This window comes from Gobius niger, assembly GCF_951799975.1.
Source record: "Gobius niger genome assembly, chromosome: 18".
Classification (NCBI taxonomy): domain Eukaryota; kingdom Metazoa; phylum Chordata; class Actinopteri; order Gobiiformes; family Gobiidae; genus Gobius; species Gobius niger.
Window position 1 is genome coordinate 2,723,574 of NC_136869.1, and position 27,009 is coordinate 2,750,582.

Below are 27,009 nucleotides of genomic sequence, written 5' to 3' on the forward strand. Positions count from 1 at the left end.
ACCATTTACCAATAAAATATATCCATTTTAGTTTTAGCAATGGTAGCTAGTAACTTAAGAAAACCAGTTACCGTCAAGCCTTAAATATTTCTCATATCCTGCTTATTTGCTTTTTTTTAATTGCATGTTACATTAAGAACAACTAATATTTTCATGTATTTATAATGTAAAAGGTTACAAAGGTTGAAGTTGTAATAAGTGCAGTGCAACAACAAACACATGGTGGTGGTGTTTTGTGGGGACTTGATGATACACACTACCAGAACATGGTGTCATATGAGGACTGATGCAGTACCAGCAGCCACCTTGTGGGGGCGCTGTTTTGTGGGGACCTGTGATACACAGAACCAGAACATGGTGTCATATGGGGACTGCAGTACCTCAGTGTGTCCACTAGGGTCGCATACACTCACACTAATTCAGGTTTTGGACATTCTGGGGACTTCTCAGGAAAAGTACATGGGGCCCATCTTGAGGCCATTTCTAGCCGTTTAAAAGCATTGTGCCTCTGGGGACCTCGAATGAGGTCCTCATAAGGTTTTAGGTCCCCACATGGCTGGTGTGTATACAGGTGGACGTCCCCACATGTGATGCTTTACAAGAACACACACACACACACACACACACACACACACACACACACACACACACACACACACACACACACACACACACACACACACACACACACACACACACACACACACACACACACACACACACACACACACACACACACACACACACACACACACACACACACACACACTTTAAACAAGTTCATTTTACTTCCACTGGAGTCCAATTATTTGCCTGTTTTTAGTTTGTAAAAATGAAAAACAGTTTATTTATGACGTCACAAATGTTATTGTTTATTTGTTTTATGCCATGACCCTGAATGTTTACATGTTTTTTTCTTGCATTTTCATCAGTTTGTTGTTGTCTTTTTGTAACTTTGATTTTTATCGCTTTTTTGCTGTGAGTTTACGTCTCGTTTTTGTTGCTATTTTGACCCTTTTTTCAGGAAGCGTTTATGTTTGGGTAAAGGTGAACTGCGCTCGGAACTGTTAAGAGGTTGAGGAAATAAAAGAGGAGAGAAAAGTGTTAAAAAAATAATGTTTATGAAGGGAATCAATAAAGGAAGTCAAACCATCAAAAACTATGGAACTAGTTTAAAAAAAAAGGTAAAGTTCACGCTGTTGTGCGCTCGGCTCTTTGTCTCCCTCTTGTGTCTCGTCTTTGTTTTTCAGGTTTGTACTGAGTCTGACTTTCTACAGTCAGACTCTGCCAGAGCTCAGCCCTTATTAAAGTCTTACCCAAGTCAAAAGTCAAGTTCTGAGTCACTGGATTCTAGAGTTTTTTTGCTCCAGCAACTTATGCTTCGTTTTGCTGCTTTAATCTCAGCTCCATTTCATTATTAAGCGAAACTTACGATAGTGTTTTATCAGTTTATCTATGGACATTAAGCCGTTTACAACAAACCTTTATATTTTTAATATTCAACCCTTAACCTCTTACCACTCGCCAAAACCAAATCCATTCTCTCCTCTTTGCCATTGTCGTCACTTCTTATTTCCCTTATGTGTTTTTGTCACTCTTTGCTGGATATTTGTCATTTTTTTCCGCTGGATTTTTGTCACTTTTTTGCTGATTGTCTTTTTTCTACCGGATTTTTGTCATGTTTTTGCTGATTTTTTGTCACTTTTTTGCTGGATTTTTGTCTTTTTTTTCTGATTTTTTGTCACTTTTTTGCTGGAATTTTGCCATTTTTTTGCTGATTTTTTGTCACTTTTTTGCTGGATTTTTGTCTTTTTTTGCTGGATTTTTGCCTTTTTTTTGCTGGATTTTTGCCTTTTTTTCTGATTTTTTTTTTCACTTTTTTGCTGGAATTTTGTCTTTTTTTTGCTGGAATTTAGCCTTTTTTTGCTGATTTTTTGTCACTTTTTTGCTGGATTTTTTTCACTTTTTTGCTGGATTTTTTTTCATCTTTGTTGAGATTTTGGCCTTTTTGTTCAGGTGGGAGTTAAGAGGTTAACTCTACACTTTGGGCTTTGTGCGTTTCACACCTGATAATGACACATGTCCAAACAGTCATATAATGTAAATACATGTGGGCGACTTTCCAAACGACACAACAGCAGCTCATTGTCAAACACAGAAACATCAGTAAATGCCTTCATTCAATAGATTTTATTCTGGAGAAAAACCTCGTCAGGACAGATCTCTCAACATCATCAGTGACACATTAACAAACCAGTGGTGACGTTTAAATGTAAACACTTTCACAGCTCTTTTCGTCGTCTTCAAACACCAGGTCAAAGAGCTCATTACTGTGACGCCTCCTCCGCTCTGAGGTCACAGTCTGGTTTAGAGCCTCACATTTGGACTCGCTGAAGCCGGATTTCCAGTCGTTTCAGTGGGACCAGGTCTGAGGAGGGTTTGGCCGCTCGGTTCTGAACGCTCAGGTGAGTTTTTAGTTCCTCGGGATGAACGAAGGCTCTGCTCTTCTGCACATGAATCTGTTTATGTCGTTTCAAATATCCCAACAGACCAAACGCTTTCCCACACTCATCACAGACGTGGTTCTTCTCTCCTGTGTGCAGCTGTCGGTGAATTTTCAAACTTCCTGACCGAGAGAAAGATTTCCCACAGAGGTCACAGGTGAAGGGCTTCTCTCCAGTGTGGATGAGCTGGTGACCCTTCAGGTTCCTCTCATCAAAAAACTCTTTCCCACACTGGTCACAGGAGAACACAGTCCCTGTGTGAATGTTCTGATGAGCTTTCAGATATTGGCTTTGGGTAAAAGACCTGTCACACTGCTCACACTGGAACCTTTTATTCTCATGGGAGACTCGCTCGTGGAGTCTGAAAGCATGTTTCCACTTGAATGTTTTCCCACACTGGCCACAGGTGTGAGGTCGCTCTGTCGAGTGGGAGATTTCATGCATTTCTAGAACACTCAGTGTGGCACAGGCTTTTCCACATGTTTCACAGCAGTACACGTCCTCTCCGATGTGCATCCGCTTATGACGGGTCAGGCCAGATTTACTGGAGAGGCTTTTCCCACACTCGTCACAAGGGAAGCTCCTTTTACTGTGAGTGAGTTTGTGTTGTTTTAATGTACATCGTTTGAGAAAAGCCTTTCCACACTGGTCACAGCGATGCTTCTTCTCTCCTGTGTGAATCAGTCGATGAGCTCGTAAATTTGATAATGATGCGAAACTTCTCCCACACTGGTCACAGCGATGCTTCTTCTCTCCTGTGTGAATCAGTCGATGAGCTCGTAAATTTGATGATGATGCGAAACTTCTCCCACACTGGTCACAGCTGAAGTCTCGTTTTCCTGTGTGAACGACCGAGTGTTGTTTAACTTTACTCTTCTTATTAAATCTCTTCCCACACTGGTCACATTCAAACGGTTTCTCTCCCGTGTGGACTCTCACGTGGTCAGCGAGGTCGTGTTTTGAGGTAAAGCTCTTGCCACAGAAGGGGCAGCAGAGCAGGTTTTTCCCAGTGTGGAATCTCTGATGTCGTGTTAGAGTAGGTCTATGTTTAAATGTCTTCCCACACTGCTCACAGCGATGCCGTTTCTCTCCACAAGTGTCTTTATCTTTGGGGGCAGCGTCTTCCTGTCAAAACAGAGTTGTTCATGTGAGTAAATGTCAGACTCGTCCAGTCCGGAGCAGGAGCTTGGACGACAGAGGCCGGACAGAAGCTCCGCCTCCACGTGAGAACATCACTCAGTACAGACGAGTTTCTGTTCAAAAGCCAAAGAAAAGCTGCTCCACTTAAGCAAAAAAACATATACAGTAGACGCCTCTAAGTTTTACATTAACCTCTTAACTCCCACCTGAACGGATCCCATTCTCTCCAGTTTGGCTTTACCCTAATCAAAAAGCTTCTTGGGGAAAAAAAGCACCAAAACAGCCACAAAAATTCAACTAAAAAGTGACAAAAAATCAACAAAAAAGTGACAAAAAATCAACAAAAATGTGACAAAAATTCAACAAAAATGTGACAAAAATTCAACAAAAAAAAGACAAACATTCAACAAAAAATGACAAAAATTCAACAAAAAAGTGACAAAAATTCAACAAAAATGTGACAAAAATTCAACAAAAATGTGACAAAAATTCAACAAAAATGTGACAAAAATTCAACAAAAAAGTGACAAAAATTCAACAAAAAAGTGACAAAAATTCAACAAAAAAGTGACAAAAAATCAACAAAAATGTGACAAAAATTCAACAAAAATGTGACAAAAATTCAACCAAAAAGTGACAAAAACTCAACAAAAACGTAACAAAAAAAAACCATAACAAAGTTGACACAACACAGCATCAACGCGAGGAAAAAGATCAGTTTTGTGGGTCTTAGCTTTCAAATGAGCTGTTACACAGACCTATATAATGGCCAAAGAGGGCAGAATGCATTTGGTTGAGGCGGGTGGTAAGAGGTTAATGTACAGTATTATCTGAATCCACACATTTAATATACATTTAATCCTAAGCAAGTTTATTTTAACACAGAAGTGATTTTTTTGATCACTTAGATGAAATATTGCAAAATTATCGTTCCTCAGGATTATTTAGAGATGATTTATAGATAATAAAAAATGTTTTCATGACAGGCCTACAGCTCTCTTACCGACATAAGGCCACCAGCGATAATACAGTCATGCTTTTTAGCCATGAAACCTACAATATTCATTCATTCAACTTGATGTTTTTTCCACTTGGTGTCAGATAAAATCAATATATCATTTCCAGTTCACAAATGGAAAGGATCATATTTCCCCGAGCACAGGAAGGCAGCTGAACAACAAAGAACTTATAAACTGGAGACATAAAGTTAAATTTGATGTAAACAAAAAGGCCATATTTTATTTATCTGAATCGTTTAGCCTCTTACCACCCGCCTAAACTGAATGCATACTGCCCTCTTTGGCTAAAGGCCTGTGTGGCACCTCATTTGAAAGCCAAGACCCGAAAAACTGATTTTTTTCCTCGCGTTGTTGCTGTGTTGTGTCACCTTTTTTATGTTTTTTTTGTTTTGTTTTTTGTTGAGTTTTTGTCATTTTTTGGTTGAATTTTTGTCACATTGTTTTTTAGTTTTTGTCACATTGTTCTTTTTAATTTTACTCACTTATTGATTGACTTAATGTCACATCTTTGTTGAATTTTTGTCACTTTTTTGGTTGACCTTTTGTCACATTTTTGTTGAATTTCTGTTGAATTTTTGTCACATTTTTGTTGAATTTTTGTCACTTTTTGTTGAATTTCTGTCACTTTTTGGTTGAGTTTTTGTCACATTTTTTTCAAATTTTTGTCACATTTTTGTTGAGTTTTTGTCATTTTTTGTTGAATTTCTGTCACTTTTTGGTTGAGCTTTTGTCTCATTTTTCTTTGTTGAATTTTTGTCACATTTTTGTCGTGTTTACATCTTTGTTTTCTTCTCATTTTTTGTGGGTGTTTTGGTGATTTTTTCCCCCCTAGAAGCTTTTTGATTCGGGTAAAGCCAAACTGGAGAAAATCCGGGATCCGTTCAGGTGGGAGTTAAGAGTTTAGTAGAAGAAGAAGTATAGTATTCTTTTTCTTCTTCTACTGGTAGTAATTTGTTGACGGTCCCAACACGATCAGAAAGTCTGATGCTGCAGCAGTTCCCGGTGCTAATATCAGATAAAATGGCTGTAAAACTAACTAAAGCAGCCAGAAGTGCTCAAGAACTCAGTTTGTGTAAAAAGATGAGGCATGACCGAAAAATATCTCACCATTTTGAAAGCGTCCGTCCTCAAACACACGGTTCAGTCCGAGTTCACAGTGAGAATCTTCCGCAGGAGAAACAGTGAAGGAATGAGCCGCTCCTTTTTCAGACTTCTTACACCGTTTCCAAACTGGACTTCCTCGTGCTCACAGGGAACAGTGGCCACAACAACACGGCGGACATGTTTCTCTCCGTGTGCAGCACCGGAACCTGCTCGGGTAGAAACAAAACACAAATGTTCCTACACACTACAGTGGAGCGAAGTGAAGGTTTTTATTATATGTGCTTTAACCCCTTAACTCCCGCCTGAACCGAGCACATTTTCTCCAGTTTGGCTTTACCCCAATCCAAAAAATCTGACAAAAAAGAGACGAACAAATGACAAAAATGACAAAAAATTGACAAAAAATGAGTGATAATACAGTGATAATAGTTAGCATCAGAGGTCCCTATGCTAAAGTGGCTATGATAGTTAGCATCAGAGGTCCCTATGCTAAAGTGGCTATGCTAGTTAGCACCAGAGGTCTCTATGCTAAAGTGGCTATGATAGTTAGCATCAGAGGTCCCTATGCTAAAGTGGCTATGATAGTTAGCATCAGAGGTCCCTATGCTAAAGTGGCTATGCTAGTTAGCACCAGAGGTCTCTATGCTAAAGTGGCTATGATAGTTAGCATCAGAGGTCCCTATGCTAAAGTGGCTATAATAGTTAGCATCAGATGTCCCTATGCTAAAGTGGCTATGATAGTTAGCACCAGAGGTCCCTATGCTAAAGTGGCTATGCTAGTTAGCACCAGAGGTCCCTATGCTAAAGTGGCTATGCTAGTTAGCACCAGAGGTCTCTATGCTAAAGTGGCTATGATAGTTAGCATCAGAGGTCCCTATGCTAAAGTGGCTATGATGGTTAGAATCAGAGGTCCCTATGCTAAAGTGGCTATAATAGTTAGCACCAGAGGTCTCTATGCTAAAGTGGCTATGATAGTTAGCATCAGAGGTCCCTATGCTAAAGTGGCTATGATAGTTAGCATCAGAGGTCCCTATGCTAAAGTGGCTATGATAGTTAGCATCAGAGGTCCCTATGCTAAAGTGGCTATAATAGTTAGCACCAGAGGTCTCTATGCTAAAGTGGCTATGATAGTTAGCATCAGAGGTCCCTATGCTAAAGTGGCTATAATAGTTAGCATCAGATGTCCCTATGCTAAAGTGGCTATGATAGTTAGCACCAGAGGTCCCTATGCTAAAGTGGCTATGCTAGTTAGCACCAGAGGTCCCTATGCTAAAGTGGCTATGCTAGTTAGCACCAGAGGTCTCTATGCTAAAGTGGCTATGATAGTTAGCATCAGAGGTCCCTATGCTAAAGTGGCTATGATGGTTAGAATCAGAGGTCCCTATGCTAAAGTGGCTATAATAGTTAGCACCAGAGGTCTCTATGCTAAAGTGGCTATGATAGTTAGCACCAGAGGTCCCTATGCTAAAGTGGCTATGATAGTTAGCATCAGAGGTCCCTATGCTAAAGTGGCTATGATAGTTAGCATCAGAGGTCCCTATGCTAAAGTGGCTATGATGGTTAGAATCAGAGGTCCCTATGCTAAAGTGGCAATGCTAGTTAGCATGGAGGCTCCTTTTCCTTACTCCTTCCTAACTGACAGACCAATTCGGAAGCATCTTGTCATGGCGGACGCTGACGCACATCCGGTTTGGCGGAGCTTCGGACGCAGCCACGGTGTTATGCGCTCGGCAAAGACGAGGTTCTTTGTCTCCCTCTTGTGTCTCGTCTTTTGCTTTGTTTTTCAGGCCCAGAGACTCTCGGCTGGAGGGAGAGTCTCTGAGCGGACAAAGCTGACATCCATTCATGATTCGAGTGTTTTTTGTTCCAGGAACTTATGCTTCGTTTTGCTGCTCAGATCTCTGCTCTATTTCCTTATCAAACTACACTTCCTTATAGTATAAATAACGTTTTATAGTGTGCTGTCTACCTGTGGACATTAGGCTGTTTACAACAAACATGGCCGATTTGGTCAATAATGTAACTTTTTAAATAACACATCCTAGAATTTACTCAATGGACTTCGTTCTTATCCACAAACACAAACAGATAAATAATAATTTGCAGATAATGTGCAAAAAAAGTCTTCTTAGAACAAATCTCTCAACATCTCAGAAATAAATATACTTATTATTAGTGACATATTTTATAATAACAAACCAATGGTGATGTTTAAACGTAAAATACTTTCATTTGGTCCAATGTTGCTGTTCAAATTCAACATCAAATTTCCTACTCATGACATTTGATTGCAAAGTCTATTAATGGAAAAAATATATAATAACAGTTATTCATTTGTCAGGACGGTGAACAAATTGTCCAATCACATCCCAGTATTGTGCTGAAGTCCCGCCCCTTTACGGACACACCTTGGACGACGCCTTGGTGGAGGTCTGCTCTGAGGCTACAGTCCATCAGTCCTTCAGGGTCTCCAGCTTCAGCCTCACATTTGGACTCGCTGAAGCCGGATTTCCAGCCGTTTCTGTGGGACCTGGTCTGACGAGGGTTCGGCCGCTCGGTTCTGAACGCTCGGGTGTTTCAGGGCCTGGTCTGAGGAGGGTTCGGCCGCTCGGTTCTGAACGCTCGGGTGTTTCGGGGCCTGGTCTGAGGAGGGTTCGGCCGCTCGGTTCTGAACGCTCTGGTGTTTCAGGGCCTGGTCTGAGGAGGGTTTGGCCTCTCGGTTCTGAACGCTCGGGTGTTTCAGTGCCTGGTCTGAGGAGGGTTTGGCCGCTCGGTTCTGAACGCTCGGGTGTTTCAGGGTCTGGTCTGAGGAGGGTTCGGCCTCTCGGTTCTGAACGCTCGGGTGTTTCGGGGCCTGGTCTGAGGAGGGTTCGGCCTCTCGGTTCTGAACGCTCGGGTGTTTCAGGGTCTGGTCTGAGGAGGGTTCGGCCTCTCGGTTCTGAACGCTCGGGTGTTTCAGGGCCTGGTCTGAGGAGGGTTTGGCCGCCCGGTTCTGAACGCTCGGGTGTTTCAGGGTCTGGTCTGAGGAGGGTTCGGCCTCTCGGTTCTGAACGCTCGGGTGTTTCGGGGCCTGGTCTGAGGAGGGTTCGGCCTCTCGGTTCTGAACGCTCGGGTGTTTCAGGGTCTGGTCTGAGGAGGGTTCGGCCTCTCGGTTCTGAACGCTCGGGTGTTTCGGGGCCTGGTCTGAGGAGGGTTCGGCCGCCCGGTTCTGAACGCTCGGGTGTTTCGGGGCCTGGTCTGAGGAGGGTTTGGCCTCTCGGTTCTGAACGCTCGGGTGTTTCGGGGCTTGGTCTGAGGAGGGTTTGGCCGCCCGGTTCTGAACGCTCGGGTGTTTCGGGGCCTGGTCTGAGGAGGGTTTGGCCTCTCGGTTCTGAACGCTCGGGTGTTTCGGGGCCTGGTCTGAGGAGGGTTCGGCCTCTCGGTTCTGAACGCTCGGGTGTTTCAGGGTCTGGTCTGAGGAGGGTTCGGCCTCTCGGTTCTGAACGCTCGGGTGTTTCGGGGCCTGGTCTGAGGAGGGTTTGGCCGCTCGGTTCTGAACGCTCGGGTGTTTCGGGACCTGGTCTGAGGAGGGTTCGGCCGCTCGGTTCTGAACGCTCGGGAGTTTCACGGCCTGGTCTGAGGAGGGTTTGGCCGCTCGGTTCTGAACGCTCGGGTGTTTCGGGACCTGGTCTGAGGAGGGTTCGGCCTCTCGGTTCTGAACGCTCGGGTGTTTCAGGGCCTGGTCTGAGGAGGGTTTGGCTTCTCGGTTCTGAACGCTCGGGTGTTTCAGGACCTGGTCTGAGGAGGGTTTGGCCTCTCGGTTCTGAACGCTCGGGAGTTTAACGGCTTTGCGTTTCGTACACACCGAGCGCATCATCAGTCGGTGTCTGTTCAAACTTCCTTTCTCGGTGAAGCGCGTTCCACAGAGGTCACAGGTGAAGGGCCTCTCTTCAGTGTGGACGCGCTGGTGACTCTTCAGGTGGCTCTTACAAGAAAACTCCTTCTCACACTGGTCACAGGAGAGCATTGTCCCTGCATGAATGTTCTGATGAGCTTTAAGATTAGCTTTACTGGTGAAAGACTTGTCACACTGCTCACACTGGAACCGTACATTCTCATGGAAGGCTCGCTCGTGGAGTCTCAGAGAAAGCTTCCACTTGAACGTTTTCCCACACTGGCCACAGATGTGACTTCGATCTGTCGAGTGGGAGGTTTCATGCAGTTCCAAGTCTTTCAGTGTGGAACACGCTTTGCCACACGTTTCACAACAGTACACGTCCTCTCCGATGTGCATCCGCTTATGACGGTCTAAGCCTGCTTTAGTGGAGAGGCTTTTCCCACACTCGTCACAAGGGAAGCTCCTTATAGTGTGACTGAGTTTGTGGCGTTTTAAGTGAGAGTTTTGCAGAAAGGCCTTCCCACACTGGTCACATTGATGCTTCTTTTCTCCGGTGTGAATCAGTCGATGAGTTCGTAAATGTGTTAATCGTGTAAAGCGTCTCCCGCACTCGTCGCAGCTGAAGTCTCGCTTTCCCGTGTGAATGAGTGAGTGTTGGTTTAGTGTACACTTATCCCGAAATCTCTTCCCACACTGGTCACATTTAAACGGCTTCTCTCCAGTGTGGACTCTGATGTGTGCAGTGAGGTGCTGTTTTTTCGTCCACTTTCTGTCGCAGAAGGGGCAGCTGAGCAGATTGTTCCCGGTGTGGAGTCTCCGGTGCTCTGTTAGTGTTTGTTTGAGGCTGAATGACTTCCCACACTGCTCACAGCTGTGCCGGTTCTTTCCACAAGTGTCTTTATCTTTGGGGACGGCGTCAGCGTCTTCCTGTAAAAACAAACAGTTCATGTGAGTAAATGTCAGACTCGTCCAGTCCAGAGCAGGAGCTTGGACGACTGCAGGACAGAAGCTCCGCCTCCTCAGCTCCTGCTCCACAGGCCACACAAAACACACAAAACACACAAACCACATCAGCCCATTTCAGGAGCTCACACTCAATAGAACCACTGTGGGTACCGTAAATGCTCTAATATAGTACGGGGCCTTTATTTACTCAAGGGCATCGAGGACCAGGCCTTTATTGGAACCAGGCCACAATCAGAGACAGGCCTTTGTTTCTATTTGAGCAAAACGGACGACCAGGAAAACGAAGAAAAACGAGATTTGTGTCCATTTGCACCTAAAATATTAGGTTCATTTATTAATTAACATTTCAAACCCTCTCCCAGCGGCTGGAACATTGACGCCTTTTATTTTGTCGGGACAACAGGAAGTGTTTCGTTGCTGTTAGCGGAGCTTTGACATCAGTGTCACTGCAGGTTTCTGTTTCGTTTTTACCGCGGACCGGATTATTTGTTGTTATCTTGTGTAAAAGGCGAGTTTAGACGGAGCGTTTGTGTTTGTGATCGATCATGAGACTGACCCGAGAGAAGACGAGACGCTCGCGCTGATGGGAGGAGTTATTTTGAGGCGTGGGACTGACCTGCACACGGAGCAGCTGGACGTGCTTTGAAGACGCGATGGAGACTTTATTAAAACCCTGGAGGGTCACACAACTCTCCCCCTGTTTCCAAATATCATCACAGGAGGTTTGAAAAGTGGCTAAATCTGTGTCAAAGTTACGCTCGGATCAGCTCCTCCGCAGCGTCCCCCTCGGCCCGGGTTCAGTTTGTTACTTCCTGCACCTGAGTTATCATTTACACCAGTATGAGACAAATTCCTAACATGGGGAATATTTCTACCGCTATAGTTTCTAATAAAAGCCCCGGCCTGTTTTAGAGACCGGCTTTAATTTGCCTCCGCCAGCCGCGAACCCGGCCCCTGTCAGAGACCCGGCCCCTGTTAGAGACCCGGCCATTTTTTCTGCTGGATTTTAGTCATTTTTTGGCTGGATTTCTGTCACTTTTCTTGCTGCTCTTTTGTCACCTTTTTGTTGAGTTTTTGTCATTTTTATCGCTGTCTTTTGGTCACTTTTAAGCGCTTTCTTGTTGTGTTTACATCCTCATTTTCTTTTTTTCCTTTTTATCGCTGTTTTGAAGAAGCTTTTAGATTTGGAAAACATGTTCAGGTGGGAGTTAAGAGGTTAAAAAAAACACCAATACATCATTAACAAACACATTCACGTGACAAAGGTGTTTAAAAACTGCTGAACTACTGCTACTCTGCATCAGCTTTATAATATTAACAAATGAGAAGCTAAAGAGCTAAATGCAGATCAGCTCCATAACAATGTGATTCCCGAGATGAGAGAACACTTTCAGCAGACACACCAGCAATATTATTAATCGTTGTCATGACTCCTATGATCTTCATTTAGCCACGCAGCTTCATGTCATCTCTTTCTTCACTTCCAAATGACCGAAAAACATCTCACCATTTTGAAACCGTCCGTCCTCAAACACACGGTTCAGTCCGAGTCAGAATCTTCCTCCGGAGAAACACCGTCTCAGCTCGTTCTGTCTCTAAATGACTTTACAAACTGGACAGATGAGCGTTACTCGGGCTTCCGGTGTAACACTTAAATGTGTCCGGGTAGAAACCAAACACATGTTCCCACACAATCCAGTGGAGTTCAGTGATGGAAAGTTGTTTTCATATGTGTGTTAACCTCTTAGCACCCGCCTAAACCAAATGCATTCTGTCCTCTTTGGCTATTATATAGGCCTGTGTAGCACCTCATTTGAAAGCTAAGACCTACAAAACTGATCTTTTCCTCACGTTGTTGCTGTGTTGTGTCACCTTTTTTATGTTTTTTTTTTCTTTTCTTTTTTGTTGAGTTTTGTCACTTTTTTGTTTAGTTTTTGTCACATTTTTGTTGAATTTTTGTCATTTTTTTGTTGAGATTTTGTCACATTTTTGTTGAATTTTTTGTCATTTTTTGTTGATTTTTTGTCACATTTTTGTTGATTTTTGTCATTTTTTTGTCACATTTTTGTCACATTTTTGTTTAATTTTTGTCATTTTTTTGTTGATTTTTTGTCACATTTTTGTTGAATTTTTGTTTAATTTTTGTTAATTTTTGTCACATTTTTGTTGCGTTTACATCCATTTTGTGACTGTTTTGGTGCTTTTTCCCCAAGAAGCTTTTTGATTAGGGTAAAGCCAAACTGGATCCGTTCAGGTGGGAGTTAAGAGGTTAAGACACACCAGAAATATGAATGATTTTTCTTAATAACATAATTCGTGGAGCTCATTTAGGATGAGGACGTTTCACTTCCAGTCACAGATTCACTCTCTCATTCATACACCAATGTACGCAGACGCTGGAGGCAAGCAGGGTGAAGTGTCTTGCCCAAGGACACAACGAGAGAGCAAGAGTGCATTGTTTTTATTAGGTGATACTTCCACTGCCCAAAGGATGCTGATGGAGGACAGTTCAGCCTCTGACTGCAAGAGAATGGCTCCTGTCCTTTAGAGATACAAGTTGGATCTTTCTTCCGCTCGAATTCATGGAGCAAAAACTGAAACTATCTCATGCTGGTCTAATTTATTAACCTCTTAACTCCCGCCTGAACCGAGAGGATCTTTTTCCTCACGTCATCAGATTTTTTCCCCATCATTTTTTTGTTGGGTATTCAACTCATTTTTGTAACTTTTTTGTCATTTTTTTTGTTGTTTTTTGTCACATTTTTGTCATTTTTTGTCAATTTTTGGTCTGATTTTTATCACATTTTTGTCATTTTTTGTCACATTTTTGTCATTTTTTTGTCAATTTCCTGTGACATTTTTGCCACTTTTTCATCAATTTTTTGGCACTTATTTGTCAATGTTTTCTCACTTTTTTGTCACATTTCCATCATTGTTTTCGTCTCAGTTTTGTTGCTATTTTCCCACCTTTTTTCCAGAAGCTTTTGGATTGGGGTAAAGCCAAACTGGAGAAAATGTGCTCGGTTCAGGTGGGAGTTAAGGGGTTAATCTTCATACCAATGTAGGCGAGGTGGGGGAAGTGTCTTGCCCAAGGACACGACGACAGTGTACATCTGGAGCTTAAACACCATCAGGCCTGTATCATCACAAACATTTGCCGGATCCTCCAAAGTAGATCCCGGATCCTTAACCTTGAAAAAGTGAAGTTGACAGTTCTGTGCCAGAGCTTTTATTCAACAGATTTGAACTGTATTCTTTGTAAACACATAACTTACAGTTTTGATAAATAATACATGGTGGATTTGCCCTAAAGACGCTGCATTACAACAGAAGTGACCAGAGTGGGGTCCGGGGTCCCGAAGCTCGTATACAAAACATGTACACTGGGAAAAAAGCTTTTTGAAAGGAAAAACACATTTATTTCGTTGAACCCTCCTGTCATGTTACGGGTTAGCTTGACCCATTTTAAAGTTTGAAGAGCTCAGTATGAAACTTCTTCTGCTTGCCTTATTCAGTGTAATCAAGATATAATATGAAAATGGTTCATCTCACATATTTGCCTGTTTACATCACATAGATACTGTTCAGGTCAAAGGGCGTCAAAAATGTCAATGAATTTCTTTCTTTGCAACTCAGACATATCTCACTCACTCACTCACTCACTCACTCACTCACTCACTCACTCACTCACTCACTCACTCACTCACTCACTCACTCACTCACTCACTCACTCACTCACTCACTCACTCGCTCACTCCCACACTGGTCCCACAGAGTCTTGTTTTTCACTAGTTTTCTGCTTCAGAGTGAGTTTGAAGGTGAGTTTTCAGCTCCTCAGGACGAGCGAAGCCTCTTCTGCACTGACCACATACATGAGGCTTCTCCACATGAGTTTGTTTATGTCGTTTCATATTTACCAACTGACCAAAGGCTTTCCCACACTCGTCACAGACGTGTTTCTTCTCTCCTGTGTGCACCTGCTGGTGTCTTTTCAAACTTCCTAACTGAGAGAAAGATCTTCCACAGACGTGACAGCTGAAGGGCTTCTCTCTGGTGTGGATGAGCAGGTGACGCTTCAGGTTGTTCTGATCCGAACACTCATTCCCACACTGGTCACAGGAGAACGCTGTCCCTGTGTGACGGTTCTGATGAGCTTTCAGATACTTCTCACAGGTAAAAGAGCCGCCACACGTTTTCTCACGGGACACTCGCTCATGGCGCCTGAGAGCATCTTTCCATTTGAATCGTTTCCCACACTGGCCACAGATGTGGCGTCGCTCTGTCGAGTGGGAGATTTCATGTCTTTCTAATTCTTTCAGTGATGAACAGGCTTTTCCACATGTTTCACAACAGCACACGTCCTCTCCGATGTGCATCCGTTTATGACGCTCTATGCCTGACTTACTGGAGAGGAGTTTCCCACACTCGTCACAAGGGAAGCTCCTTTTACTGTGAGTGAGTTTGTGTTGCTTTAATACATCTTTGACAAGAAAGGCCTTTCCACACTGGTCACAGCGATGCTTCCTCTCTCCTGTGTGAATGAGTTTATGAGTTTGTAAATGTGATAATAGTCCGAAACTCCTCCCACACTCGTCACAGCTGAAGTCTCGTCTTCCTGTGTGAACGACGGAGTGTTGTTTTAGATTTCTCTTCTCATTAAACCTCTTCCCACACTGGTCACATGCAAACGGCTTCTCTCCGGAGTGGACTCTCAGGTGGACGGTGAAATGCTGTTTTATGGCAAACTTCTTGTCACAGAAGGGGCAGCAGAGCAGGTTCCTCCCGGTGTGGAGTCTCTGGTGCTGCGCGAGTGTACGTTTGTGTTTAAATGTCTTCCCACACTGCTCACAGCGGTGCCGTTTCTCTCCACAAGCGTCTTTATCTATGGGGACGGCGGCGTCGGCTTCTTCCTGTCAAGACAAACAGAGAAACGATCTGGAACGGTTCATTCAAAGTCCTGATCTAAACCCGGTGGAGAAGCTGTGGCAGTTTTGTAAAAGGAAAGGGGCATGTTGATTGTCGTGCACGTCTAATCTGCAGGAAACATCTGGTTGGAGTCATTGCTGCTAAAGGAGGGTCAACCAGTTATTAAATCCAGCTGTTCACTTACTTTTTCTCTGACTGACCTGTGAATGTTTACGTGTTATGGCCAATAATAGTAATAATCTATGGCAGCGGAGATGGTTGTGACAAAGGTTGTGAAGTAGCAGGACCACTGAATACCGATTAATTGGCTTGTTGCACAATGTGGCTACGCTAGTTCCTCTGACCTGAAGGTGTGAGCGCCTGGACTTCCTGTCTGTTTTCTTTTCCTGGAATAATAATCATATTTTCTAAAGATTACGTTGTGGGCGGTGAGTTCCCGGTAGACAATCATTTATTGTGTTCAAATCATGATGTAACGAGTTCAGAGGAGACGCCTGTGATCATGAAGGATTGATAGTTTGTCTTGAAGCTAAAGGCTAACATGCTATGAAAAAATATATATAAAGGCACTATTTCAAGTTATTTAATGCATAAACCCCTTAACTCCCACCTGAACCGAGCACGTTTTCTCGACGAAAACAATGATGGAAATGTGGCAAAAATGTCACAAGAAATTGACAAAAAATTGATGAAAAATGACAAAAATGTGACAAAAAATGACAAAAATTTGATTAAAAAATGGACAAAAAAGGGACGAAAAATTGACGAAAAAATGAAGAAAAAAAAATGACAACAAAGCTACAAAAACGTGAGGAAAAAGATCCTCTCGGTTCAGGCGGGAGTTAAGAGGTTAAATTAGCCTTTAGCTTCAAGACAAACTCCCTGATCCTTCTAAACATAAACGTCTCCTCTATGGAAATATTTCTACCAGGAACTCACTGGTCTAAGCTAATCTTAATGGAAATGAATACGAACAGGAAGTACTAGCGCCCACAGCTTCAGCTCAGAGGAACTAGCGTAGCCACATTGTGCAACAAGCCAATTTGCATAATTGTGACTCGTGACTATAGTAGGGAGTGGCCTTGGGTATTGTCTTCCTGTAGCACATTGTAGAAACAAGACGATTGATACAGTTGTGCGTTTTTTCTGTGCAGAGACGGTACATGTGCCCGTTTATGGATATCATGATGTTGCTTGAATGGTAAACCCAGTGTTGTAATCCTTTGGTAAATGTTGTTTCTTGATGCCGTTTTGAAGCTTTTCCTCAGATGGAAAATGTAACTATTATTTTTATTCACGCAAAAGTACAGTTAAAAGTTAAAAGTACTGTATGGATGAAATACGCTAAGGAGTACAATTACTTCAAAAAGTTACTCAAGTTCATGTACTTGAGTAAATGAAATTGAGCACTAATCGAGTTTTTCTGAATCATTTATTATTATTTTGGATACAGACGGATTGTGCAGGATCACCGGGAAATGTAAATGTTTATTACATTGAGTACGGGGCGTATATAAGATTCTAGCTTCAGCCGACTCCTTTTTTTTCTCTTTTTTGAGCTCCTGTAAAAGAATAATGTGGATGTGAATGTTGTAAAAAAATGTGAAATGTAAACTGCTCAAAAAATAAATAATAATAATAAAAAAAAATCTAATAAAAATATGACAAAATGTAAATGTTTGGTGGTACTAGTTTAAACAGACACTGTTTACTCGATCTTGTGACATTTTATGACCAATTTAGGCAGAAATGTAAGAAACTCCAAAGGTTTCACACACTTTTTCCTCCCACTGTAAATACAGGGGGCTGCATAAGTACGGCCCCCCCTTTAACTTTGACATGCTGCCAAACTATGGACCATAAACGTAAATATATTTAATTGAACTTTTATGTGAAAGACACACACGAAGTGACGCACAGTCGTGAAGTGAAATGAAATTCATACATGATTGAAAACTGAACAGTGTGATGTGCAAAAGTCCCGCCCCCTTTCCCTTCAGTGAAACCACTTGCCTTCAGAAGTTTCCTGATGATTTCTGAATGATCACATGTTAGAGTCGACCTGTGTGTTTCTAATGTCAGGTCAAATACAGCTGCTCTGTGAAGGTCTCAGGTCTGTCAGAGACTATTGTGGAGCAGGAGCATCATGAAGTCCAAGAACAACACACCAGACAGGTCCAGGATAAAGATATTGAGAAGAATAAAGCTGGGTTTATACAACACTGAAGCCTATGATGACCCTGGATGAACTGCAGAGAGACACAGCTCAGGTGGGGGAAACTGTCCACAGAACAACTATGAGTCGTAACTGCACAAATCTGGCCTTTATTGCAGAGTGGCATTTTTAAAAGAAAACCATAAGAAGTTCAGTTTTCTGTTTGCCAGAAGCCCCCATGAGGTTATTAATAGGCTATTTTTATCCAAGATATCTTTTTATTTAAATGTGCACCTTACGGAGCTTTGTTATACAGTGAGTTCTCAATAAAACTTCTGGTATTTGACTTCGACAGCTCTATGATATATATCGCATATCGATATTCAACCTAAATGCATCAGGATATGACTTTTGATCCATTAAATTGATGCTTCTACCAAAAGGCTACATTTTGTGGCAACTTTTTTATTTTTCCTCCACAGATTCGTGTAGTAGTCATTTGTTGACGGTCCCTAAACATGAGCCCAAACCTAATGTCAAGCTTCTCCCGGCCTGATCCTGCAGCAGGTCCTGGTGAAAACATCTGTTAACCCTGATCAGGATATGATTAGGAATAACCTCTTACCACCCGCCTAAACCAAATGTCCTCTTTGGCTATTATACAGGCCTGTGTAACACCTCATTTGAAAGCTAAGACCAGCAAAACTGATCTTTTCCTTGCGTTGTTGCTGTGTTGTGTCACTTTTTGGTTGAGTTTTTCGTCATTTTTTTTGTTGAATTTTTGTCACATTAATGTTGATTTTTTGTCACATTTTTGTTGAATTTTTGTCACTTTTTTGTTGAATTTTTGTCACTTTTTTGTTGATTTTTTGTCACTTTTTGTTGAATTTTTGTCACTTTTTTGTTGAATTTTTGTCACATTTTTGTTGAATTTTTGTCACTTTTTTGTTGATTTTTTGTCACATTTTTGTTGATTTTTTGTCACTTTTTTGTTGAATTTTTGTCACTTTTTTGTTGATTTTTTGTCACATTTTTGTTGAATTTTTGTCACTTTTTTGTTGATTTTTTGTCACATTTTTGTTGAATTTTTGTCACATTTTTGTTGAATTTTGTCACTTTTTTGTTGATTTTTTGTCACATTTTTGTTCAGCTTTCATCACATTTTTGTTGCGTTTACATCCTTGTTTTCTTCTCATTTTTGTGGCTGTTTTGGTGCTTTTTTTCCCCAAGAAGCTTTTTGATTGGAGAAACTGGAGAAAATGGGATCCGTTCAGGTGGGAGTTAAGAGGTTAAGAAAGGCAAATGTAATGTAAGCTCTCACACATTTTTATGAACTCGAAGGTCTTGGCAAATGAGGATCACACTGGCACATATAGGTTGGAAGCTCTCCAGTCTATGCTTCTTCTACACGGTTCACTCAAGCTAATGCAGAACATGAAGATCCTTAACTCAGTCTGTGCTGAGAGTGAAATGATGAGGCAAAAGAGTGAATAATCTCTCACCGTTTTCAAAGAGAACATCCTCTTTGTGCAAACACACGGTCCGAGTCCAGTGAAGGATGAGCAGCTCTGGATCCAGGCCCAAAGTCTGGAGATAAAGGCGAGACGCTCCTTTTACAAACTTATTATGATTATTATTAATATCATTATTGCACCGTTTACACCTGAAGAGACCCAGAAACACTGTCTGAGCTTGTTCTGTCTCTAAATGACTTCACAAACTAGAAGAGCGTTACTCGGGCTCACGGGGAACAGTTGCCTCAACAACACGGCAGACATGTTTCCGGTGTAACACTCAAATGTGTCCGGGTAGAACCCAAACACATTAGTTCCTACACACGACAGTTGAGCTCAATGATACAAAGTTCCTTTTTGTTTGTGTATTAAGACACACCTATGTTGATTCATTTTAATAATTTTAATAATAACTCATTTGGGTTGAGTTGAGGACGTTTCACTTAAGCTTAACGTTACCATAGAAACCATTGTGTTTGGTTTAACCTCTTACCACCCGCCAAAACCAAATCCATTCTCTCCTCTTTGCCATTGTCGTCACTTTTTATTTCCCTTATGTGTTTTTGTCACTTTTGTATTACTTTTTTGCTGCTCTTCTGTCATTTTTTTGCTGGATTTTTGTCATTTTTTGCTGTATTTTTGTCATTTTTTTGCTGGATTTTTGTCACTTTTTTGCTGGATTTTTGTCATTTTTTGCTGGATTTTTGTCACTTTTTTGCTGGATTTTTGTCACTTTTTTGCTGGATTTTTGTCACTTTTTTGCTGGATTTTTGTCATTTTTTGCTGGATTTTTGTCATTTTTTGCTGGATTTTTGTCACTTTTTTGCTGGATTTTTGTCACTTTTTTGCTGGATTTTTGTCACTTTTTTGCTGGATTTTTGTCATTTTTTTTGCTGGATTTTTGTCACTTTTTTGCTGGATTTTTGTCACTTTTTTGCTGGATTTTTGTCATTTTTTTTGCTGGATTTTTGTCTTTTTTGCTGGATTTTTGTCACTTTTTTTGCTGGATTTTTGTCACTTTTTTGCTGGATTTTTGTCACTTTTTTGCTGGATTTTTGTCACTTTTTTGCTGGATTTTTGTCTTTTTGTCATTTTTTTTGCTGGATTTTTGTCTTTTTTTGCTGGATTTTTGTCTTTTTTTGCTGGATTTTTGTCTTTTTTTGCTGGATTTTTGTCTTTTTTCTGCTAGATTTTTGTCTCTGTTTTGTCTCTTTTTTGTAATTTTTGTCGCTTTTTTGGGTCATTTTTTAGCTTTTTTTTGGTTGCGTTTACATCCTCATTTTCTTCTCGTTTTTTGCCTCTGTTTTGAAGAAGCTTTTAGATTTGGACAATTTGGAGAAAACATGTTGAGGTGGGAGTTAAGAGGTTAAGAAGGCAAAAAAAGGGGCAAATATATCACATTTTACATGGTTGGATCTTAACAAGGTTCCAAGAAGAACACGAAGAAGAAGAAATGGGAGACAAAATCACATTTATTGAAAACAACAATGTAACAGAATAGTCAAAGTCAAATCTGCTCAAAAATGTGGATTCAGTCACATTTTCTGTCAGGTTTTCAAAATGACTGCACAAACTGTAAACGGCACTAATCCAGTACAAACATCCGTCTGTACGTGGAGCTCAGTGGGTGATGTCCCTGCAGCTGGACGACCGAGAGTTCACATATAACACTAATGAACCTGCTCCCTGTGGCCTCATCGTCTGAGTCCTCCCTTTAAGCACAGCTGGAGGAGCGCCCCCTACAGGAGGAACCACGAGTACAACACTAACTATACAAGTCCGAGTCGTAGTGTTTTCATTACTTGGAAGTCATTCCCAAACCGGCCACATTCATCTTATGGCTCACATAGACTGAACTTACAGCTTTGTTGGTTATTGTTTAATCTCTTAACTCCCACCTGAACGGATCACATTTTCTCCAGTTTGGCTTTACCCTAATCGAAAAGCTTCTTGGGAAAAAAGCACCAAAATAGCCACAAAAAGAAGAAGAAAGCAAGGATGTAAACGCAACAAAAATGTGACAAAAATATGACAAAAATTCAACAAAAATGTGACAAAAATTCAACAAAAATGTGACAAAAATTCTACAAAAAAATGACAAAAATTCAACAAAAATGTGACAAAAATGTGACAAAAATTCAAGAAAAATGTGACAAAAATTCAACAAAAATGTGACAAAAATTAAACAAAAATGTGACAAAAATTCAACAAAAATGTGACAAAAATTCAACAAAAATGTGACAAAAAATCGACAAAAAATTGAAAAAAAAAATAAATAAACATACAAAAGGTGACACAACACAGCAACAACGCGAGGAAAAAGATCAGTTTTGTGGGTCTTAGCTTTCAAATGAGGTGTTACACAGCCAAAAGAGGACAGAATGCATTTGGTTTAGGCGGGTGGTAAGAGGTTAATGAATTACCCCCCACTTTAACCAAGTGCATTTTCTTCAGTTCAGCTTTATCCAAATGTAAAAGCTTCGCGATGCCTATAGGCCAGTGTAATGCCTCATTTGAAAAGCTAAGACCGGCATAACTGATTTTATTTTAACATTATCATGTTGTTGCTGCACTTCTATCACATCTTTGTCATGTTTTTACCTCTTTCTCATCACTGCTTTTTTCATTTTTGTCACTTTTTGTGGCTTTTTTGTTGCTTTTCTATCAGGCCTATCTTATATATGCCTTAATTGAGCTCATAATGGACAAATTCACTTGTTACATTCAGCTCTGCCCTAAAAACTTTGCCTTATAACAGTAGTTCCCAAAGGGGCCCCAGAGCTTGTGTAAAGACAAGTACATGGGGAAAAAATCACTTTGAAAAGAAAATACATTTATTCTGTCAAATTTATCAGTTTAAACCAGTATTTAGCAAATACACCCTCAATGCTAGATGATGCTTTTTATGTAACTTTAGTTGTAAAATAATGAATTCCTTTGAAAAGACTGACAGTGTAGTTTCTCAGTCATCCAGGTAGTTGATTAACCTCTTACCACCCGCCTAAACCAAATGCATTCTGTCCTCTTTGGCTCTTATATAGGCCTGTGTAACACCTCACTTGAAAGCTAAAAAAAACAGACTTTTTTCCTTGCGTTGTTGCTGTGTTGTGTCACCTTTTGTATGTTTTTTTTCTTTCTTTTTTTCTCATTTTTGTGACATTTTTGTTGAATTTTTGTCACTTTTTTGTTGAATTTTTGTCATTTTCTTGTTGAATTTTTGTCACTTTTAAAAAAAAAATTGTTGAGTTTTTGTTTAATTTTTGTCAATTTTTGGGGGAATTTTTGTAACATTTTTTTGGAATAAAAAAAAATAAAAATAAAAAAATGTTGAATTTTTGTCATTTTTTTGTTGAATTTTTGTCACTTTTTGTTGAATTTTTGTCATTTTTTTGTTAATTTTTTGTCACATTTATGTTGTATTTTTGTCACTTTTTGGTTGAGTTTTTGTCACATTTTTGTTGCGTTTACGTCCTTGTTTTCTTCTCATTTCTTGTGGCTGTTTTGGTGCTTTTTTCCCCAAGAAGCTTTTCGATTAGGGTAAAGCCAAACTGGAGAAAATGGGATCCGTTCAGGCGGGAGTTAAGAGGTTAAGATCCTCCTCAGAGCTGTTGTCGTCACTACGGACAACGGCAAAACATTCAGCTCTTTTGACTGTTTGAATAGATTAAATATTATCATTGGGGGCTTTTTGTATCGACAAAGGGGGCGCAGTCATTGTGGCCGGTGAAACCACATTATCAGTCGTTTTCAGTGGGACCTGGTCAGACGAGGGTTGGTCATTCTACATTCTAAGCCCCTCCCACACTCAAGGCTCTTCTGCACCGACCGCACACATGTCGCTTCTACACACAAGCCGTTTATGTCGCTTCAAAGTTTCCGCCCGACCAAACGCTTTCCCGCACTCATCACAGACGTGTTCCTTCTCCCCCGTGTGACCCAGCTGGTGTCTTTTCAAATGCCCGAACTGAGAGAAAGACGCCCCACAGACGTCACAGGTGAAGGGCTTCTCTCCAGTGTGGACGAGCTGGTGAAGCTTCAGTTTGTTCTTATTAAAAAACTCCTTCCCGCACTGGTCACAGGAGAACGCCGTCCCCGTGTGAAGGTTCTGATGGACGTTCAGATATCGCCTTTGGGTAAAAGACTTGCCACACTGCTCACACTGGAACCTTTTATTCTCATGGGAGGCTTGCTCGTGGAGTCTGAGAGCGTGTTTCCTTTTGAATCCTTTCCCACACTGGCCACAGACGTGAGGCCGATCTGTCACGTGGATGATTTCATGTGCGGCTAAATGACTCAGCGAGGGACAGGCTTTTCCACACGTTTCACAGCAGTACACGTCCTCTCCGATGTGCATCCGCTTGTGACGTTCTAAGCTGTCGTTTCGAGAGAATGACAGTCCACACTCATCACAAGAGAAGATACTTTCACTGTGAGTGAGTTTGTGTCGTTCTAATCTATCTTTGACCAGAAAGGCCTTCCCACACTGGTCACATTGATGCTTCTTTTCTCCCGTGTGAATGAGTTTGTGAGTTCGTAAAGATGACGATTGTCCGAAACGTCTCCCGCACTCGTCGCAGCTGAAGTCTCGTTTCCCTGTGTGAACGACTGAGTGTTGTCTTAGTGTGCTCTTTTCTTTAAAGGATGTCCCGCACTGGTCACATTTAAACGGCTTCTCTCCAGTGTGGACTCGGATGTGGACAGTGAGCTGCTGTTTTGTGGTGAACGTCTTGTCACAGAAGGGGCAGCAGTGCAGGTTTTTCCCGGTGTGGAGTCTCTGGTGCTGAGTTAGTGTTTGTTTGAAGCTGAAGGACTTCCCACACTGCTCACAGTGGTGCTGTTTCTTCCCACAAGTGTCTTCCTCTTTGGGGACGGCGTCGGCGTCTTCCTGTCAAAACAAACAGAGGAATGTTCAGGACGGTCAAACAAACAGTGAAAACAACAACATGGCCGTGTGAAGCTGAGAAGTAATGATGTAAATTAACTCATTTTTGTTCATTTATTGTCATTTTTTTTGTCATTTTTGTCACATTTTTTGTAATTTTTTTTGTAATTTTTCGTCACATTTTTTGTAATTTTTTTGTCTTTTTTGTCATTTTTTTTGTCATTTTTTTGTCATTTTTTGTCATTTTTTTGCCACATTTTTTGTAATTTTTTTGTAATTTTTTGTCCCATTTTTTGTAATTTTTTGTCACATTTTTTGTCAAAGTTTTTTCACTTTTTTGTCACATTTCCATCATTGTTTTCGTCTCAGTTTCGTTGCTATTCTCACAGCTTTTTTCCAGAAACTTTTGGACTGGGGTAAAGCCAAACTGGAGAAAATGTGCTCGGTTCAGGTGGGAGTTAAGGGGTTAAAAAAACTGGGATATTTTTTTCAGGAAAAATCGTCCGGCCCTTAGTCCTGACCTCAAGAAAAGCCATTCACATCAAGATTCATCCTGATAGTTGGAAACGTCTCACCTGCAACTACAGGAAACGAGTCATTGTTGCCAAAGGAGGGTCAGTCAGATATTGTATCTGTTCACTTACTTTTTCATTTTTACAAAATGTAAATGTTTGGGAATAAGTGTCTGAATAAGCAGACACTATCAATTCTTTTGATTTTAATAAAGATCAGACCACATTTTATGACCAATTTAGGCAGAAATGTAAGAAGCTCCAAAGGGTTTTCATACTTTTTCCTCCCACTGTAAATAACAGATAGATCTTCATTAGAGATTATTTGTACAATACAGACTGTGAGAAATTCCCATCATCCAAGGAGTCCCTGAACATGCACATAGATGGTGGATAAACCAAGCACACCTTCCCTGTTAACCCCGCCCTCCACCACCTGCTGATGATCAACCACCTATACTCACCTGTAAGTTCATGTTTGTTAACCATATGTCTGTTTATCCATGTCGGAACAAGGTTTACTATGTTGTGACAAGACCTTATTTCTGTTACTTTGTTAAGCTCTTAACTCCCACCTGAACGGATCCCATTTTCTCCAGTTTGGCTTTACCCCAATCAAAAAGATTCTTGGAGAAAAACCACCAAAAATGTAACATATGTAACAAAAATTCAACAAAAATGTGACAAAATAAAAAAAAATAAAAAGTGAGAAAAATTCAACAAAAATGTGACAAATATTCAACAAAAATTCAACAAAAATGTGACAAAAATTCAAAAAAAATGTAACAAATGTAACAAAAAATCAACAAAAATGTGACAAAAATAAAAAAAAAATGTAACAAATGTAACAAAAATTCAACAAAAATGTGACAAAAATTCAACAAATGTGACAAAAATTCAACAAAAATGTGACAAAAAATCAACATAAATGTGACAAATTCAATAAAAATGTGACACAAAAAAAGTGACAAAAATTCAACAAAAATGTGACAAAAATTAAAAAAATGTAACAAATGTAACAAAAATTCAACAAAAATGTGACAAAATTAAAAAAAAAAAAGTGACAAAAATTCAACAAAAATGTGACAAAAATTCAACAAAAATGTGACAAAAAATCAACATAAATGTGACAAATTCAATAAAAATGTGACAAAAAAGTGACAAAAATTCAACAAAAATGTGACAAAAATTCAAAAAAAATGTAACAAATGTAACAAAAATTCAACAAAAATGTGACAAAAAAAAGTGACAAAAATTCAACAAAAATGTGACAAAATTTAAAAAAAAAAAAGTGGCAAAAATTCAACAAAAATGTGACAAAAAAAAATTGACAAAAAATCAACATAAATGTGACAAATTCAATAAAAATGTGACAAATGAAAAAATAAAAAATAAACATACAAAAGGTGACAACACAGCAGCAACGCGAGGAAAAAGGTCAGTTTTGTGGGTCTTAGCTTTCAAATGAGGTGTTTCACAGCCAAAAGAGGACAGAATGCATTCGGTTTAGGCGGGTGGTAAGAGGTTTACTGTGTTGGACTGAATGTGATTTCTAATTCTTCCATCTCCTCTGTTTCAGAGATGAAACCATGTCTGATGCTCTAAAGGCAAAAAGAAATGTAAAAGAACAAAGACTGGAGAAAATAAATCTACTAAAACTGATCCCTTGCCTCCTGTCTGTCTGTCCATCGAAGGGTTTTACATTTACCAGAGTCAAAATGTACTGACTAAAGGTGGGAACAGGTGTCAAAAAGCTCAAACCAAGATATGTTTCATGGAGTGTTTTTGTGTTTCACTTTCCTACTGCCACAAAAGCACTTGAACACACACGTTATTTCCAGTTCACAAAAGGAAAAAGGATCATTTCTTCAAGAACACATGAAGGCAGCATAAAATTTAACAAACAAATCTTATCCTTTTACCACAATAACAAAGGAACTTAAAACATTAACCAACCAACTTTAAACCCGTCAGTAACCGAGCTAATGCAGAACATCTGAAGATCCATAACTCAGTCTGTGCTGAGAGTTACATGAGGAAAATGACTGAATAATCTCTCACCATTGTGGAAACGTCCGTCCTCTTTCTCTGCAAACACACGGTTCAGTCCGAGTCCAGAGAAAGAATGTTCCTCTGGAGAAACAGTAAAGGATGAGCAGCTCTGGCTCCAGGACTGAAGTCTGGAGATAAAGGCGAGAAGCTCCTTTTTACAAACGTATTATTATTATTATTGTTACACCGTTTACACCTGAAGAGACACAGAAACACCGTCTGAGTTTGTTCTGTCTCTAAATGACTTCACAAACCGGACAGAAGAGCGTTCCTCGGGCTCACAGTCGCCTCAACAACACGGCCGACATGTTTCCGGTGTAACACTCAAATCTGTCCGGGTAGAAACCAAAAGCATTAG

General features: G+C 40.6%; 3 protein-coding genes across 3 annotated transcripts in view; 1 reads left to right on the forward strand and 2 right to left on the reverse strand.

Moving 5' to 3' along the window:
- Positions 1-27,009, forward strand: part of LOC306977781 (hemicentin-1-like) — a gene marked incomplete at its 3' end in the record, with an annotated part of 211,392 nt that overhangs the window by 16,970 nt on the left and 167,413 nt on the right. The gene's annotated exons all lie outside the window — the stretch shown is intronic.
- LOC306977749 (uncharacterized protein) lies at positions 8,250-26,751 on the reverse strand (the record flags this gene model as incomplete). The annotated part of the gene is made up of 4 exons (XM_079576183.1): positions 26,691-26,751; positions 12,118-12,138; positions 9,540-10,571; positions 8,250-8,297 (listed from the first exon to the last, which is right to left on the reverse strand). Exons 2-4 carry the CDS (start codon positions 12,118-12,120, stop codon positions 8,250-8,252), a joined length of 1,083 nt encoding a protein of 360 aa, XP_079432309.1. The 5' UTR covers positions 12,121-12,138; positions 26,691-26,751.
- On the reverse strand, positions 23,011-26,749 carry LOC306977782 (uncharacterized protein; the record flags this gene model as incomplete). Its single annotated transcript, XM_079576224.1, has 2 exons — positions 26,661-26,749; positions 23,011-24,090 (listed from the first exon to the last, which is right to left on the reverse strand). The coding sequence occupies exons 1-2, from the start codon at positions 26,661-26,663 to the stop codon at positions 23,011-23,013; spliced, it is 1,083 nt and encodes a 360-aa protein (XP_079432350.1). The 5' UTR covers positions 26,664-26,749.